Source organism: Rana temporaria, chromosome 13 (assembly GCF_905171775.1).
Source record: "Rana temporaria chromosome 13, aRanTem1.1, whole genome shotgun sequence".
In the NCBI taxonomy this organism is placed as follows: domain Eukaryota; kingdom Metazoa; phylum Chordata; class Amphibia; order Anura; family Ranidae; genus Rana; species Rana temporaria.
Window position 1 is genome coordinate 23,502,582 of NC_053501.1, and position 19,670 is coordinate 23,522,251.

The 19,670-nt window shown below is 45.5% G+C and overlaps 1 protein-coding gene across 2 annotated transcripts in view; it reads left to right on the top strand.

Moving 5' to 3' along the window:
* LOC120920898 (cholesterol 24-hydroxylase-like) overlaps positions 1 to 13,769 on the top strand; it is a 34,317-nt gene extending 20,548 nt beyond the window's left edge. For both annotated transcript variants that reach the window (XM_040333314.1, XM_040333315.1), the window contains 7 exons: positions 905 to 967; positions 2,287 to 2,359; positions 3,315 to 3,399; positions 6,697 to 6,807; positions 9,987 to 10,075; positions 12,880 to 12,946; positions 13,461 to 13,769. In XM_040333314.1, coding sequence (XP_040189248.1) covers positions 905 to 967; positions 2,287 to 2,359; positions 3,315 to 3,399; positions 6,697 to 6,807; positions 9,987 to 10,075; positions 12,880 to 12,946; positions 13,461 to 13,622 — 650 coding nt within the window. In that variant the 3' untranslated portion in view covers positions 13,623 to 13,769. The remainder of the gene's footprint in view (positions 1 to 904; positions 968 to 2,286; positions 2,360 to 3,314; positions 3,400 to 6,696; positions 6,808 to 9,986; positions 10,076 to 12,879; positions 12,947 to 13,460) is intronic.
* Positions 13,770 to 19,670: the final 5,901 nt, after the last annotated feature.

Genomic DNA, 19,670 nt, shown 5'->3' on the forward strand with positions numbered 1-19,670 from the left:
GCCTGCTCGTTTTTTACGGTTCCCAAGGGTTATGATGTAAACAATTTAGGGGCCATACTTAGGAAAGAGATAAGGTCAATTTCTTCGATGTTGGAAGAGGTTCGGAAAGAGGTCTGCCTGCCTGTTTTTTACAGTTCCCAAGGGTTATGATGTAAACAATTTAGGGGCCATACTTAGGAAAGAGATAAGGTCAATTTCTTTGATGTTGGAAGAGGTTCGGAAAGAGGTCTGCCTGCCCGTTTTTTACGGTTCCCAAGGGTTATGATGTAAACAATTTAGGGGCCATACTTAGGAAAGAGATAAGATCAATTTCTTCGATGTTGGAAGAGGTTCGGAAAGAGGTCTGCCTGCCCGTTTTTTACGGTTCCCAAGGGTTATGATGTAAACAATTTAGGGGCCATACGTAGGAAAGAGATAAGGTCAATTTCTTCGATGTTGGAAGAGGTTCGGAAAGAGGTCTGCCTGCTCGTTTTTTACGGTTCCCAAGGGTTATGATGTAAATATTTAGGGGCCATACCTAGGAAAAAGATAAGGCCAATTTCTTCGATGTTGGAAGAGGTCCCCCTGGAAGAGGTTTGGAAAGAGGTCTGCCTGCTCATTCTTTACTGTTCCCATTCCAGGGGTTATGATGTAAATACTTAGGGGCCATACCTAGGAAAAAAGTAAGGCAGGTATTCCAATCTTGGAAAACGTTCTCCTGGAAGAGGTTTTTGGAAGAGGTCTTTTGATAATTCTTTACTGTTGTCTGGGGTTATGATGTAATACATTTAGTGAAAAAAGTATGGAAATTGCTCCAATATTCTTGCTTTTTTTTGGGGGGGGGGGGGGGCCTGATTTATGTGTCTATGGATAAACATTTAATTTTTTTCAAGAAAAACTAATTTACTCTTCCCTTTCTTCACAGCCCAGGAGGATGAATGTGATATGGAAGATTTGATAGATAATTTTGTTACTTTCTTCATTGCGGGTTTGTAATCTAATCCATAAATGTAAAATGACTTTATTGAACAGGTAGAACTGCATGTAGAATAAGACCCCTTTCACACTGGAGCATATTGCAGGCGCTATAGCGTTAAAAATAGCGCCTGCAATCTGCCCTAAAACAGCTGTCACATCCACTCCAGTGTGAAAGGCAGAGTGCTTTCACATTGGAGCGTTGCGCTAACAGGACGGTAAAAAAAGTCCCACTAGCCGCATCTTTGGAGCGGTGAAGGAGCGGTATGTTTATCGCTCCTCCACCGCTGCTGCTCATTGAAATCAATGGGACAGTGCAGCTACACCCCCCGAAATGCGCTGCTTCAGCAGCGCATTGCGGGAGGTTTTAACCCTTTCTTGGCCACTAGCTGGGGTTAAAAGCGCCCTGCTAGTCGTCGAAATGCGCCGAAAATCCACCCATAGCGTCGGCGGTAAAAATAGTGGAGCTTTACCGCCGACGCTATGGGTGGCTCAGTGTGAAAGGGGTCTAATGCTTCGTACACAAAATTGGTTTTCCCAGCGATCTAAAGTCCGCCGGGAAAACCGAGAACCTGCTTGGTTGCTTTTCCCCGTGTACACATGGTCGGTTTTCCCGACAGGAAAACTGCCATGACAGCTTTGGTCGGGAAAACCGTCCGTGTGTATGGAGCACTGCAGGTACGTGATTGTGCCCAGCCGTGCCATTCTACCGACGTATATCGGCGTTAGGCGGTCCTTAAGTGTTTAAAGGAAAACTATACTGAGGATGTAGGAGGCCTTGACCTCTCCTGAAAATACTAGTTGCCTGGCTGTCATGCTGATCCAGTATCATAAGTACTTTCTGACTCACTGACCTGATGCAAGTATGCAGATCCGGAGCTCTGACTTAATAAGACACTCATCAGGCCTGTGCAGAGCAGAATGACAATGCCTCCTGATTGCAACCCCGCCCCCGAGGAACATATATTCACCCAGAACATCGCCATCTTTGTCACTTGGGGAACCAGTGATGTCATCTACACAGCTACATTTTGGCACCATATGACGGAGCATATCCAGGATAGATTTATACGGCAGGGATGCCCTGTCATTCTGCCCTGAATGGGTAGGTGGGCATGTTTTACAGACGCTGAAGCAATGCAAATAAGGGTAATTGTGTCCCAAACAACCAATCTGATTTAATCTTTCACCTTTTTTGGATTGGCTGTCATTAGCAAGCTTCAGTTTTGCCACTGTTTATAGTTCTCTGTTTTTTTGGGGGGATATTAGCCGTACTGATTGCTAGCTTTTGTGCTTGAAAAGGCTCTTTAAACAGATTTGTGTCCTTTTCAGGGCAAGAAACAACTGCCAACCAGTTATCATTTACAGTGATAGAACTGGCACGGAACCCGGACATTCTGAAAAAGTGAGACACATAAAATAATAAAAATTAAGAAACCACTTTACTGATGTATTATCCTTTAAGAAATCAAATCATTCCTTTAGGCAAAGAAAAACAATTCCAAAAAAAGGCGTATCTATTGATACGCCGGCGTAATTTCAAAATTCCCGCGTCGTATCTTTATTTTGAATCCTCAAAACAAAATACGACGGCATCTGGGTTAGATCCGACAGGCGTACGTCTTCGTACGCCTTCGGATCTTAGATGCAAATCTTTCGGCGTCTGCTAGGTGGCGTTCTCGTCGTAATCCGCTTCGAGTATGCAAATGAGCTATTTCCGACGATCCACGAACGTACGAGCGGCCGTCGCATTTTTTTACGTCGTTTCCGTTCGGCTTTTTCCGGCGTATAGTTAAAGCTGCTATCTGGTGGCGTACTCAATGTTAGGTATGGCTGTCGTTCCCGCGTATAATTTTGAAAATTTTTTCGTTGTTTGCGTAAGTCGTCCGTGAATGGGGCTGGACGCAATTTACGTTCACGTCGAAAACAATGACGTCCTTGCGACGTCATTTCAAGCAATGCACCCTGGTAGTTTTGAAGGACGGGGCATGCGCAGTTCGTTCAGCGCGGGGACGCGCTTCATTTAAATGAAACACGCCCCCTACTCGCCGCATTTGAATTCCGCGCCCTTACGCCGCGAGAGATACACTACGCCGCCGTCACTTACGGCGCAAATTCTTTGAGGATTCAAAGAATGTCAAAGTAAGTTACAGCGGCGTAGCGTATCTCACATACGCTGCGCCCACGCAGATGTATGTGGATCTGCCCCAGTATATTTATTATTGAACCAATAAATAATTTTATGAATAAATCCTCAAAAACACTATAAAATGTATATAAACAAAGTGAAAAGTGCAAAGCTCACAGTACATTGGTTAAATATGATACAGATTAAACAACCATCTCGGTTTACCTTCCAGGGCTCAGGATGAAGTGGATGAAGTTATTGGTTCCAAAAGAGACCTCGAGTACGATGATCTTGGGAAACTGCAATATTTGTCTCAGGTAGCTGCAAAAACAGTCCATTTTACAGGTTGCTCTATATTTAAAAGCCTCTTTAATCACCAAAGCGCATTCACTTATGAATGGACACACAAGCGATTGGTACTGTTTACTCATGGTGTCCATTTAAAAAAGGCAAATAGGAAGATATGTAATTTACCAGCCCCTTCCCTCACTCTTCATCCTGAAAGAATCCCCTGCAGCAGCTGGCGAGAGAGGGGAAGAGGGAAGCCAGCAGCAGGGGAGGGGAGGGGGAGCACATAGGGGCCTGGAGGCAGCAGGAAACAATTAACCTGAATAAGAGGGGATGCATGGGGCAGCATATAGAGGAACCAATGCCCTTAATTTTCCTCCTGCAGTCGCTGATAACTGGCAGGAGGGAGAGGAGGAGAAGCTGGCTTTCAGCTGCTGCAGGAGTAAAATGAAGGACATTGGTTCCACTATATGCTGCGCCCACCACCCCTGACCCCTCCTATCCAGGGGTAAAACTAAACATGGGCCGCATGGGCCCCCTGAAGTATGGGGCTGGGTTGCAATTTGAGCCCCCTATAGTTACGCCTCTGATATGTATATGGGAAAGGGAAGGCTGTCCACAAGGCTTAGGAGTGTGTCTATGGGAATGTTTGACCATTCTTCCAGAAGAATTTGTGAGGTCAGAAACTGATGTTGGCTTGTAGTCTCCACTCTAATTCCTCCCAAAGGTGTTCTATCAAATTGAAGTCAGGACTCTGTGCAGGCCAGTCAAGTTCCTCCTCCCCAAACTTGCTCATCCATGTCTTTATGGACCTTGCATTGTGCACTGTTCCCACAATGTAGGGAGCATGAAATTGTCCAAGATATCTTGGTTTGCTGGCGTCTTAAGATTTCCCTTCACTGGAACTAAGGGGCCAAGCCCAACCTCTGAAAAAACAACCCCACACCATAATCCCCCCCCCCCTTCCACTGAATGATTTGGACCAGTGCAGAAAGCAAAATCCATAAAGACTTAGATGAGCGAGTTTGGGGTGGAGGAACTTGACTGGCCTGCCTCAACCCGACTGCGATCCATGCCTTCTCATCCACATCAGTGCCTGACCTCACAAATGCGCTTCTGGAAGAATGGTCAAACATTGCCATAGACACACTCCTAAACCTTGTGGACAGCCTTCCCAGAAGAGGTGAAGCTGTTATAGCTGCAAAGGGTGGACCAACCCAATATTGAACCCTACGGACTAAGACTGGAATGCCATAAAAGTGTGTAAAGACAGGTGTCCCAATACTTTTGGTAATATATGGCCAGATTCAGAGAGAGTTACGCCGGCGTATCAGTAGATACGCCGGCGTAACTCTGAATCTGTGCCGTCGTATATTTAAGTGTATTCTCAAATTGAGATACACTTAAATCTAGCTAAGATACGACCGCGGGCGCCGTCGTATCTTAGCTGTCTATTTAGGCCGGCCGCTAGGGGCGTGTACGCTGATTTACGCCTAGAATGCGGAAATCAGCGAGATACGCCTATTCACGAACGTACGCTTGCCCGTCGCAGTAAAGATACGCCGTTTACGTAAGGCGTTTTCAGGCCTAAAGTTATTCCACCAAAAAGATGGTGCAGCCAATGTTAAGTATGGACGTCGGAACCGCGTCAAATTTTTAAAATTTTACGTCGTTTGCGTAAGTCGTCCGTGAATGGGGCTGGGCGTAATTTACGTTCACGTCGAAACCAATAAGTCTTTGCGGCTTAATTTGGAGCATGCGCACTAGGATATGTCCACGGACGGCGCATGCGCCGTTTGTTCAAAACGAATAAAACCGCATAAAACACGCCCACCTCTTCACAATTTGAATTAGGCGCGCTTAGGCTGGCACATTTACGCTACGCCGCCGTAACTTAGGACGCAAGTGCTTTGTGAATACAGCACTTGCCTCCCTAACTTACGGCGGCGTAGCGTATATGAGATACGCTACGCCTGCCAAACGTTAGGCTCATCTACGTGAATCCAGCTAATAGTGTACATTGCATATTTTTCTTCTAGCCAGAGAAAAATAAATAAAAAAATAGATCAATATAAGATAAAATAGATCGTGCTTGATCTGGGCTACTGTCAGGGTGAAGGTTGGATTCAAATGTCAGGGGTCAAATGTCACTGGCCCAGATTCAAGAAGCTATTGCGCCCGCGCAACCATAGGTTGCGCGGCGCAATAGCTGTTTTGCTCCCGCGTAGCGAATGCCCCTGATTCAGGAACATCGCTACGCGGACTGCAGCCTAGGATATGACAGACATAAGCCTCCTTATGCCTTCATATCTCAGGCTGCATTCTTGCGTTGGCCGCTAGGGGGCGCGGCCATTGTTTTAGGCGTATAGTATGCAAATTGCATACTACCACCGATTCACAAAAGTTGCCCGGGCCCTGCGCAGGCAAGGTACGGAGTTTTTGTACGGCGACTTTAGCGTAAGGCTGCTCCTTCTCATAGTAGGGGCAGCCAATGGTAAAGTATAGCCGCCCTTCCCGCTCGTGAAATTTAAATTTCACGTCGTTTACGTAAGTGATTCGTGATTGGCGCTGGACGCCATTCACGTTCACTTAGAAGCAAATGACGTCCTTGCGACGTCATTTGCCGCAATGCACGTCGGGAAAGTTTCCCGACGGAGCATGCGCTGTTCGCTCGGCGCGGGAGCGCGCCTAATTTAAATGATTCCCGCCCCCGGCGGGATCATTTACATTAGGCGCCCTTACGCAGGGCTAATTAGCATAGCGCCCGCGCAATTTACGGAGCTACTGCTCCGTGAATCGCGGGCAAATCCAAATATTTGCGTGGGCGCAGAGAAAAATCTTTGCCCTTTGCCCACGCAAATATTGCTCCAATCTACCTGAATCTGGGCCACTGTTTTTTTTAAAACTAAAGACATTTTTTTTTTATTTAGTGCCAGTGTGTTAATATATAAATAAATAAAAGAAAATGTGCACTATTGTTCCTGGGACCTACTATGGATGCAAACAACAAATAATATACACTGTACACATATCTGGTATTGCCACAAACATAAGTAATAGGAGAATTTTTTTTTATTTTTATTTTTTAGTAATGGCAAGAAATATACAGTTGAATTTTTTTTTTTTTTAAGTTTTTTTATTTTTTTTATACTATTTTGGTCCAGTTTTCATTTGATAAAAAAATATATATAAAAAGGTATTCATTGCCATTTACCACCATGTGAAAGAATACTTTGTCCTGAAAAAAACAAGGTATAATCCACCTGGATTTGCTACGTAGTTGCAATGATACTGCAAACTTCAGATTTAATATGTATCTTCTCTAGGTCTTGAAGGAAAGTTTAAGACTCTACCCTACTGCTCCAGGTACGTCACGTGCGCTAGAAGAAGAAACCGTTATAGAGGGCGTGAGAATTCCTGCTAATTCATCACTGATGGTAAGATCCAAACCCTCACCGTGTCCACTGACTTAGGTGCAAGGATTTTTGACAACTAAGGCGAAGGTGCATTTTGCTGCCCACCCCACCCCAACCCTGTTTTAAGGGGCAACTTTAAAACAGGTCCCCCTTACCTGTTTCTGAAGCCTTGTAAGTCACGGCGGCGGCTCTGCGTACGTGTGTCCGGCCTGTGTGGTGAGCGCGGCGTGGACTCGTCCTTCAGATGCCGCCTGCAGCGGCAGCCCCACCCACACTGCTGCCCCCCAGGACAAACCACCCCTTATACAAGTTTTTTTCTGGCAGTGGGTGGTATGATTGCAGATAATTTGACAGATTTGCAGATTACTGTGGATTTTATTGTAAGGGACATCAGAATTTATAAAGACAGCTATGTCCTTTCTTTTATAAATATTTCAACAATTCTAACAAGAAACATTTCCACACTATGTATTTTGTACTGCAAAAAATGATTGACACAGCTAATGAGTATATGTATTTGATGTTTGTATACATTTGTGGTGCTTTTCCACAGCTTTAACCACTTAAGCCCGGACCTTTAGGCAGCTAAATGCCCAGGCCAGGTTTTGCGATTCGGCACTGCGTCGCTTTAACAGACAATTGCGCGGTCGTGCGACGTGGCTCCCAAACACAATTGGCGTCCTTTTTTCCCCACAAATAGAGCTTTCTTTTGGTGGTATTTGATCACCTCTGCGGTTTTTATTTTTTGCGCTATAAACAAAAATAGAGCGACAATTTTTAAAAAAATGCAATATTTTTTTACTTTTTGCTATAATAAATATCCCCCAAAAACATATATAAAAAAAATATTTTTCCTCAGTTTAGGCCGATACGTATTCTTCTACCTATTTTTGGTAAAAAAAATCGCAATAGGCGTTTATCGATTGGTTTGCGCAAAATTTATAGCGTTTACAAAATAGGGGATAGTTTTATTGCATTTTTATTATTTTTTTTTTTTTACTACTAATGGCGGCGATCAGCGATTTTTTTCGTGACTGCGACATTATGGCGGACACCTCGGACAATTTTGACACATTTTTGGGACCATTGTCATTTTCACAGCAAAAAATGCACTTAAATTGCATTGTTTATTGTGAAAATGACAGTTGCAGTTTGGGAGTTAACCACAGGGGGGCGCTGTAGGAGTTAGTGTTCACCTAGTGTGTGTTTACAACTGTAGGGGGGTGTGGCTGTAGGTCTGACGTCATCGATTGTGTCTCCCTATAAAAGGGATCACTCGATCGATGCAGCGCCATAGTGAAGCACGGGGAAGCCGTGTTTACATACGGCTCTCCCCGTTCTTTAGCTCCGGGGAGCGATCGCGACGGAGCGGCTATAAACGAATAGCCGCGCCGTCGTCCCGGATCGCTCCCCGCGGGAATCCGACCGCCGCATGTAGCGGGGGGGGGGGGGTCCCGATCGGGCCCCCCACCCGCTAGAAGGAAAGGACGTACCTGTACGCCCATTTGCCTGTACGTGCCATTCTGTGGACGTACATATACATGCGGCGGTCGGGAAGTGGTTAATGGCTTTAGATTCAATAACTTTCTCCACAACAGACCATACCTAGCAATTTTCAGTGCAGAATGATGTGTAATATCAAAAACATAAGTTGGAAATGCTGTTTTTATAAATGGTGCAAAATCATTGTAAATGAAGTGCATTTGCTGTTCAGTACCTCTCTGCTTTACTCCACTGAAGATTTTTGAGCCAACAGGTCAGCTCCCAAATCAAACTATCTGACTCTGTTGCAAAATGTTAGCAAGAATGATTGCTGCTATGAAAGCTAAGAGCTGTCCTTACTGTGAGGAGAGCCTGAGGAATGTGTGGAGCCGCACCGCCCGGGTGGAGAAGAATATCGTGACACGGGGGCAGATTCATGTAGCACTTACACCGTTTTTTTGGGAGATGCGCTGCATAAGTGCAGATTTGCGCCGTACCCAGAGACCCAGATTACGCCTCCAAATAGACTTCATCGCCTCGGTGTAACATTTCCACGCCGGCGCGGCGTTGGCGCAGATTTACGCTGGTCGGATCTGGCGCGGCCATGGTTTTTGTGTTTTAAATATGCAAATTAGGTTTTTGGGCCGATTCATCAACCTAAGCTTGACCGGCGCAGGCTACTCCCGGTGCGCGGAACTGAAATTTCCGGCGCCAAGTTACCCCTCATAAAAGCAGGGGTAACTTTGCACCAGACTTGCACAGGTCAGCTGGAGAGCAGCTAAAGCAGCAGCGTTACAGACAAGCTGAGCAACAACACTTGCTGGACAACACATCAAGTGACCTAGCTTGGGAAAAAAAAGCTTCAGTACATTTGCACCTGCAGGGCGGAAGTCTGGGCTGATTGGACCTGGACTGGGCGTTGGTAGTGGGCCGGCGTAGCTCAGGGGTCACGCCAGGGCGCAGTTCTGAGCATGTGCAGATTGGGGCATTTACCCCTGGATGTCACTGAGCATGTGTGGTCTAAGATGCGCCCCGGCGTGACCCCTGCGCCACGGTCTGCACTTCATTAGCATAGGGTGACTCCCATTTGGCCTTACCCCGCCTTACGCCGTCTAAAATCCGCCCCGCTGGGGCATCGTAGACAAAAAAAGTTTCTTGAATCACCTAACTGCCTCTCCGCGCTGGACCGGTGTAGTCTAAAAATGATGCACCACGCCGGTGCAAATCTGCACCATTGTTCATGAATCTGGCCTACGGTGACTGGCTTGGAGAGACGCCGACAAGGAGCAGGAGGATGGAGGGGAGCAGTGAGCGCTTGAGCGCCCTCACCTCTGTGGCGCCTGGGTGAACTGCACCCCACGCAAACGTCTCGGATCTTCCCTGAAATTTCCGCCCTGTTCCCCTGGCGGCGCTGGCTCCGTAAGGCAAGGGCCATTGTTGCCTTGCGCTAGCGCCGGCCCTGCCCGTAATGTATGATAAAGAAAACGATTTTACAGGAAAGCTGTTATAAAAATTCGATTTTTGTAAATGGTGGAAAAGAGCCACTGACACGTTTACTGTATAAAATATCTTATATCTCAGCTTAGTGAGTGATGTTCATTGAGTATTGCAATGTTCTAAAATCAATGCCCCTCGTAAAAATATGGAATGTACTGAAACAAGGTTTGACCAATTTGTTTTATGAAATAAACTTGTATCTTCTGTTGTTCTTTAAACAGTTTAACTCCTACATCATGGGAAGGATGGAGCAGTTTTACCCAGATCCCCTTGTTTTCAACCCAGATCGATTTCACCCGGATGCCCCCAAGTAATTGTTTTTTCTTATCTGTGCTAATTGTTACCTTTGTGATACATTGGAAATAGCCAATTGGTTACAGTCTAAACCAGGAGTCTCCATGCTTTTTAAGCAAAGGGTCAGTCGATTGTTCTTTAAACTTTGTGGGGTCCAGACTGTGACCAGTGGGAGTAGAAATGTCCCGACATCGCAGGGAGTAAACCATGCCTCAGGCTTGTGGTTGATATGTGGTCAATAGAAAGAGGAATAGCGCCCCATCATTGGTATCAGTGAAAGGAATAATGCTCCGTCACTGGTACTAGTGGGAGGAATAGTGTCTCATAATTGGTATCAGTGGAAGAAATAGCGCCCCGCCATTGGTGTTAGTGGTAAGAATAGTACTCTATCATTGTGTCAATGGAAGGAATAGTGTCCCATCATTGGTATCAGTAGAGGGCCCCATCATTGGTATTAGTGGGAAGAATAGTGCCCCATCATTGGTGTCAGTGGAAGGAATAGTCCCCCATAATTGGTATCAATGCAAAGAATAGTGCCCCATCATTGGTATTAGTGGGAGAAATAGTGCCCAATTATTGGTGGTGGAAGGAATAGTGTCCCATCATTGATATCAGTGGAGGGAACAGTGCCCCATCATTGGTATTAGTGGGAGGAAAAATGCTCCATCATTGGTATCAGTGGAAGGAGCAGTGCCCCATCAATGGTATTAGTGGGAGGAATGGTGGCCCACCATTGGTATCAGTGGAAGGAATAGTTTCCCACCATTGGTATCAGTGGGAGGAATAGTGCCCATCATTGGTGCCAGGGGAGGGATTAGTGCCCATCATTGGTATCAGTGGGAGGAATAGTGCCCATCATTGGTGCCAGGGGAGGGATTAGTGCCCATCATTGGTGTCAGTGGAAGGAATAGTGCCCCATCATTGGTATCAGTGGAGGGAGCATTGCTCCATCATTGGAATTAGTGGGAAGAATATTGCCCCATAATTGGTATCAGTGGGAGGAATAGTGCCCTATCATTGGTGTCAGTGGAAGGAATAGTGACCAATCATTGGTATCAGTGGGAGGAATCATTGGTGTCAGTGGGAAGAAGAGTGCCCCATCATTGATGTCAGTGGGAGGAATAGTGCTTCATCATCCCATTATTGTTTTTTTGGGAGGAATAGGGCCCCATCATTGGTGTCAGTGGAAGGAATGGTGTTGCATTGTTGGTGTTAGTAGAATAGTGTCTCATATCAAAGAGAGTAATAGTGACCCAATGGCCAAATAAAGAAAAAAGGCCACATCCAGCCAATGGGTCGCAGTTTGGAGACCATTGGTCTAGACAGCAGACATCAATAACATGTAACACATATATCAGCGTTGCCTTATTGCTGGATGTAAATGGCATCATAAAGCCTTTTCGATATGTTTTGGGTTTTCTTTTTGTTAGACATCTAAACCTACATTTTCTATTCCATTCTTGCCTTAGGGCAATAGTAGCACCTAAAAGTCTCCAATTCTAATGATTTCCAATGCTTTTCTTTTTAAAGATGGTGGATGTTCCCGGCAGTATAAGAGCCAATGCAGGCAACCATAAAAAATGGGGTATCGTTGCTGATCTTGGAAAAAAAATAGAGTAGGAAAATCAAGGGATGAGGCCAGAGTCTGGAGACTCCCATGTAGTGTAGTTTCCTTGGGCTAGATTCAGGTAGCTTCGCGCATTGTTACAGCGTATCGTATTTACGCTACGCCGCCGTAAGTCAGAGAGGCAAGTGCTGTATTCACAAAGTACTTGCCTCCTAAGTTACGGCGGCGTAGCGTAAATGGGGCCGGCGTAAGCGCACCTGATTCAAATGAGGGGGCGTGTTTTATGTTAATTATTGGTGACTCAACGTGATTGACGTTTTTCCTGAAAGGCGCATGTGCCGTCCGTGGAATTTCCCAGTGTGCATTGCTCCAAAGTACGCCGCAAGGACGTCATTGGTTTCGACGTGAACGTAAATTACGTCCAGCCCCATTCACGGATGAGTTACGCAAACGACGTAAAATTTTCAAATTTCGACGCGGGAACGACGGCCATACTTATTGCGTACGCCTCCTAATAGCAGGAGTTACCTTACGCCGAAAAACCCTAACGTAAACGACGTAAAAAAATAGCGCCGGGCGTACATACATTTGTGAATCGGCGTATCTAGGTAATTTGCATATTCTACGCCGAAAACGACGGAAGCGCCACCTAGCGGCCAGCGTAAATATGCAACTAAGATACGACGGCGTAAGAGACTTACGTCGCTCGTATCTTAGCCTAATTTAAGCGTATCTGGTTTCCAGAATACGCTTAAATTCACGACGGCGTAGATTCAGAGTTACAACGGCGTATCTACTGATACGCCGGCGTAACTCTCTCTGAATCTAGCCCCTTGTTTTTTACGGCCACAAATAGGAAAATATCTTGAAATAATAATATTTACATCTGGTTAGGTTGCAATAGTCCACCTAAATAGTATGCAACCTGTCATCGGGCATATGAAGAATATCTCTGTCTCCATGCAGATTAATCTTTTAGTGGATGGTCAAACGTAAAGTCTTGGACCATGTTTCATATTAAACCAATATACAGTATTTGAGCTGGAACATGAAACATGGTCGCATTCCCCAACCCCCACCCTCAAACTGCCCCCCATTTACCTGAACCACAGGGGAATCTGCCTGGAGCATCTTGTGGGAAGAATATTGTTGTTTATTTTTTTAAATTAAAGGGGTTGTAAAGGTAAAAAAAAAATGTTGGAAAAAAAAAATGTTTGGCACATGAAGTGAGTAATTTCTCTTTCTCCAAACAGGCCATATTTTACGTATTTCCCATTTTCACTTGGGCCACGTTCTTGTATTGGACAAGTCTTTGCGCAGGTATGATATTTTAGTTTATCAAATAACAATGTGGAAAAAATGCCCGGAGTATATGCCTAGAGTCTGCCTAGAGACACACAGTATACACAACTGGAGGACAGAGTGACAAGTTCTCTTTATATCTTGTTATCCCCCGGTTACTGATACTTACCTTCCCCTCACTCTCCCGCTGTTCCCCTGGCTTGTTGGACCCATGGCTCTCATTCTTGTTGGAGCCTCATGCCGGAGTTTACACAGGGTCTTATCTCCTCCCACACGTGCTCAGCTCTGGTAATTTGCCGAAAAGGCTTGAGCGTGGCTGCGGATAAGGTGGTAGTAGCTGCTCTTCTGTACTGGGCCCAGGCCCTATAAGTTCAACAGGGTGGCCCAGAGCAGCACAATTTCTGGTACCAATCCCCCTGTGCCCCTCCCTGTGTTTGCAATGCTTCAGTGTGTGAATGAACAGGGAGCCTCTTTACAGAACACTTCCTGTTCATTCAGTCTGCAAACTGATTATCTGTATTTCTTTATACAGATGGAAGCGAAGGTGGTAATGGCCAAGCTCCTGCAGAGATTCGAGTTTGAGTTGGTGGAAGGACAAAGCTTCAAGATTAATGACACAGGCTCTCTACGACCCATGGGAGGGGCAGTATGTAGACTGCGGCCCAGAACAATCTCAGGAACGATGAAGAAATAAACTTTTATTTTTTATGCAATGACTTTACTATACCAACTAACTGTCCAATGTAACAAGACTATTGAAAAAAGTCTATGTACTAATGAGTTCATAAAAAATATTAGATAAATATTGGTATTTTAAAATAAAGATGCATAGACAGCTTTATATATTTTATGTATTTGTTGAAAAGAAGATCTCAGAGATATGGGCTTATTATATACTGGTAGTCAAGAGACCAATACCAGATCAAATTCAGATTTTTAGGCCTCGTACACACGATCAGTCCATCCAATGAGAACGGTCTGAAGGACCGTTGTCATCGGTTAACTGATGAAGCTGACTGATGGTCCGTTGCGCCTACACACCATCGGTTAATTAACCAATCGTGTCAGAACGCGGTGACGTAAAACACAACGACGTGCTGAAAAAAACGAAGTTCAATGCTTCCAAGCATGCGTCGACTTGATTCTGAGCATGCGTGGGTTTTTAACCGATGCTTTTGCATACTTACGATTGGTTTTGACCTATCGGTTAGGCGTCCATCGGTTCAATTTTAAAGCAAGTTCCTATTTTTTGAATCGAAGGTTAACTAACCGATGGGGCCCACACACGATCGGTTTGGACTGATGAAAACGGTCAATCAGACCATTCTCATTGGATGGACCGATCGTGTGTACGTGGCCTTACACTGCTATCTACAGAGAATCTCTTTTAGGCTGCATTCACACCTGAGCGTTTTGTAGCCTGAAGCTATAAAACGCTAGAGGGGAAAAAATACATTATTCTCAATGGAGATGGTTCACATCTCCACTCCAAAACGCCTGAAGCCGAACGCCTGAAGCTCAAACAAGTTCTGGACCGCGAATCGGGCTGATTTGGGCGTTTTGAACGTTTGTACTCCCATAGAAACGAATGGAAACGCTTGATTCAAGCGTCTAGCGCAACAAGCGTTTCTACGCGACCCTGGAAGGTCAATGCTTCCACGCATGCGTCGAATCACTTTGACGCATGCGAGGGCTTTCGGCCGAGCGGACATGTCCGGTGAGTCGTACAGACGACCGAACATGTCCGACAGACAGGCTTCCAGCGGACATGTTTCTTAGCATGCTAAGAAACATTTGTCCGCTGGAAACCTGGCCGATCCACCGGAAAATTGTCCGGTCGGCCGTACAGACGACCGAACATGTTCGCGGAAACTGGTCCGCCGGACCAGTTTCAGCGAACATGTTCGGTCGTGTGTACGAGGCCTTATATGGAACAAGCAAGGTGGATCAGAATGAAGCTCAAGCTTCTTGTACTTGTTTCAGGTCAGTACAGGCATACCCCACGTGTATCTCAGAAAGTACTAAAGCCAATGGATCAACTTGACAGCCAGACTTCTAGCATTTTTCAGAGGGAATAAAACTGTCAGCCTAAAAAATTTCCCATGATCAGGTTTCTTTTAACCAAATCAACAAACTGGTTCTCAACCTGTATTTCTCTCTTCTACTGGTAGAGGGCGCTCTCCCATAAGAAATAATATGTGATCTGACAATACATTTTGAAATCTGAACATTGCTCCACCAATTAAAGCCTGTGTACTTCCAAACGCTCCAGTTAGATTTTGCTGTTAATTTAAAACTGCAGCAATGTCCTTAGATGGTTTGGTAGATTGTAGGTGGTGGCTCGCATTTAGAATTTCTGCTACAATCAGAATATAAGCAGCTGCAGCACTAAGGAAAAACGAAATCAACAAATATATTTTTCTACGCATTATCTTACACACTTAATAAGGCCTCATTCACACCTGGATTTTTGCGATTCTGGACAAAGCTGACAAACTGCACCGCTCTTGTTCAGGTGCCATTCATTTTCAATGGAACCTAAATGTGGGTGCGTTTCCAGCTCCTTTTTGAGCGACATGCTTCACGCGATGCATTTTGCCACAATTGCAGCGTGATTTATCCCTGCGCCCCATTTAGATACCATTGGAAATGAATGCCACCTGAACAAGCATGATTCGATGTGTCAGTTTTGCAAAGCATTTTGGGATCGCAGGCAGAATCGTCCAGATCCTGTCCACGTTCGCAAGCGCACAATTGTTCGCAAGCGTTTGCAAACGCCCTTATTAGTATTTATTATTAGAGATAGTCCTAGGGGTAGATTCAAGAAGCAATTGCGCCTGTGTAACCATAGGTTACACAGCGCAATTGCTTACTTGCCCCGGCGTAACGAGTGCTCCTGATTCAGGAACCTCTTTACGCCGACTGCAGCCTAAGATCTGCGCGGCATAAGGCTCTTATGCCCGCATATCTTTAGGTGGCCGCTAGGTGGCGTTCCCGTTGTGCTCAGTGTATAGTATGCAAATTGCATACTAACACCGATTCACAACGTTGCGCGAGCCCTGCGTACGCAATTTACGTTGTTTACGTACGACGGTTTTCGCGCAAGGCTGCCCCTGCTATTAGCAGGGGCAGCCCATGTTACGTATACCCGTCGCGAAATTTGAATTTTACGTAGTTTGCGTAAGTGAATCGTGAATGGTGCTGGACGCCATTCACGTTCACTTTGAAGCAAATGACGTCCTTGCGACGTCATTTGCTGCAATGCACGTCGGGAAAGTTTCCCGACGGAGCATGCGCTCTACGATCGGCGTGGGAACGCGCCTAATTTAAAAGATTCTCGCCCCCTAGCATTTTGCCGGCGCGCCCGCGCAATTTACGGAGCTTCTGCTCCGTGAATCAAGGGCAGCGGAGCAAATTTGCGGGGGCGCAGGGCAAAAACGTTGCCCTGCGCCTCCGTAAATAATGCGCAATTCTACCTGAATCCGTGCCCTAGTTTGTTAACGGTAACTACATGAATTACATTTAAAAATGCATTTAGAAATGTTTGCATTGAAGCCTGCAGAGCATTGCAACTACGATTAGTGTGTTACGGGTGCAATGCACAGGGTCCTGTATTGTTTACCTCCATACAGACCTTTTGTTATATAGCTGGAGGATGTAAACAATGGAGTACAAATGCGGTGATGTCCTTCTCCTGTGATGGCAAATGGGACATTTATGCAAAAATGTAGAGCTGTGATTCGCTGTGTGTGGCTCCACATCCAAGACTAATTGGAAAAAATAGACTTTAACCACTTAAGCCCCGGACCATTACGCAGCCAAATGACCGGGCCACTTTTTGCGCGGTCGTGCGACGTGGCTCCCAAACAAAATTGACGTCCTACAAATAGAGCTTTCTTTTGGTCGGTATTTGAGCACCTCTGCGTTTTTTATTTTTTTGCGCTATAAACAAAAATAGAGCGACAATTTAGAAAAAAAAAAACAATATTTTTTACTTTTTGCTATAATAAATATCCCCAAAAATATATATAAAAAAAAAAAAAAATTCCTCAGTTTAGGCCGATACGTATTCTTCTACATATTTTTGTTAAAACAAATCGCAATAAGCGTTTATTGATCGGTTTGTGCAAAAGTTATTGGGCCAGATTCATGTACATCTGCGGCGGCGTAACGTATCGTCTTTACGTTACACCGCCGCAAGTGCCTGATTCACCAAGCACTTGCGTGTAAACTTACGGCGGTGTAACGTAAAGCCGTCCGGCGCAAGCCCGCCTAATTCAAATGGGGCGTGTACCATTTCAATTAGGTGCATTCCCGCGCCGAACGTTCTGCGCATGCTCCGTTAGGAAATTTCCCGCCGTGCTTTTCACGAAATTACGGCGCCCCGACGTGTTTTTTGAACGGCGACGTGCGTAACGTACTTTCGTATTCCCGGACGTCTTACACAAAAAAATAAAAAAAATTGAAATTCGACGCGGGAACGACGGCCATACTTTAACATGGCTGGTCTAAATGTAAGCCATGAAAAAGCAGGCTTATATTTGCAACGGTAAAAACCGACTAGCGACGACGTAACGAACGTGCGTACCTTTGTGGATCGCCGTAAAAGCTAATTTGCATACCCGACGCTGGAAAACGACGCAAACTCCACCCAGCGGCGGCCGAAATATTGCATCCTAAGATCCGAAGGCGTACGCCAGTCGGATCTTAGCCAAATGCCATCGTATCTTGTTTGTGAATTACAAATAAAGATACGACGCGGCAAATTTGAAAGTACGCCAGAGTATCAGCAGATACTCCGGCGTACTTCTTCTGTGAATCTGGCCCATAATGTCTACAAAATAGGGGATAGTTTTATGTCATTTTTATTAACAATTTTTTTTTTTTTTTACTAGTAATGGCGGCGATCAGCGATTTTTATCGTGACTGCGACATTATGGGGGACACATCGGACACTTTTGACACATTTTTGGGCCCATTGTCATTTTTACAGCGATCAGTGCTATAAAAATGCACTGTTACTGTGAAAATGACACTGGCAGTGAAGGGTTTAACCACTAGGTGGTGCTGTAGGGGTTAAGTGTGCCCTAGTGAGTGATTCTTACTGTAGGGGGGATGGGCTACACGTGAAAAGACAGTGATCACCGCTTCCGATTACAGGAAGCGGTGATCACTGTCATTGTCACTAGGCAGAGCGGGGAGATGCTTGTTCACATCAGCATCTCCCCGTTCTTCCTTACCGTGAGACGATCGCGGGTATCCCCACGTAGATCGAGTCCAGGGGACCCGCGGTCGGGCTCACGGAGCTTGCGGTGGCGCACCCGCATCCACAATGCCGCGCTCTTAAAGGGGACGTATATATACGTCCTTCTGCCTGTCCGTGCCATGCTGCCAACGTATATAGTCGTACGATGGTCGGCAAGCAGTTAAAGGTGCCCAAATTGAAAAAAGTGAAACTGCTCACATATTTATTAATAACATTTAAATGTTATTTAACAAATATAAAATTACCGTATATACTCGAGTATAAGCCAAGGCACCTAATTTTACCACAAAAAACTGGGAAAACGTATTGACTCGAGTATAAGATTAGGGTGTCCATCTGCATGCCTCACTGTGCCCATGTGCATGCCTCACTCTGTCCATGTGCATGCCTCACTGTGTCCATACCTCACTGTGCCCATGCCTCACTGTGCCCATGCCTCACTGTGCCCATGCCTCACTGTGCCCATGACTAGACTGACGTTTAACATAGGAGTCTATGGAAGGGGTGCCCGGATTTAAAAAATCGGTGCTCCCCAGCCGTAGGTCCCCCAGACAACAAACTTTGCACACTTGTAGAGGAAAAATGGGACTACATGTGGGCCAAGTTCCGGGTCCAGGGGACCTACAACCGGCCGAGACCTGGTCCCCAAAGTCACCGGAGAAATTACCGTTTAACATGGGAGTCTATGGAAAGGATGCCCGGCTTTGAAAAATCGGTGCTCCCCGGCCAAGAAACTTTGCACACTTGTAGAGGAAGAGTGGGGGCCAAGTTTGGGGTCCAGGAAACCTACGGCCGGCCAGTACCAGGTCCCCAAAATCCGGGAGATCAGGCACAAAAAGGTGACTTTGAGTATAAGCCGAGGGGGGCATTTTCAGCACAAAAAAATGTGCTGAAAAACTTGGCTTATACTTGAGTATATACGGTACATATTAAAACAATGAACTATGCAAGAGCTGTCTAAATGTATCTCCCCCATGTGTATGAATCACAAGACTACAAAGAGACCCCTATGTGAAATAGCCCACAAGTAAATCTCATGTAAAATACGGCAGTCGCTGTGATAGCACCAAAAGATCGCCTACGTGTTTCGTCAAAGGCTTCTTCAGGGGATCCTGTTGGTAATGCCACAATCACGATGGAAAATATGGAGTGCTCAGTTCACCATACATAAGGGAAAGGAGGAGTGTATGGTCAGCCAAAGAAAGGAAGGGGCCCTATATTGCAGCCAAAATAGGGGGTCACTCAGGGTCCAATTCAAAAATATGAGTATCGATGGAATTTTCACAGTCAAGTTGTAAGGAGTCAATCAGGATGTGTATCACCAGGGACTAAAGACTTTTATGTTTGCTCACTGATAATTAAAGGGGCTGTAAAGGTTCATGTTTTTTCACCTTAATGCATCCTATACCTGAGCCAGTTCACCTGCTCTGCGCGTCCCCGGCGTCTTCTTCTTCACTGAGTCTCGGCGGTGATTGG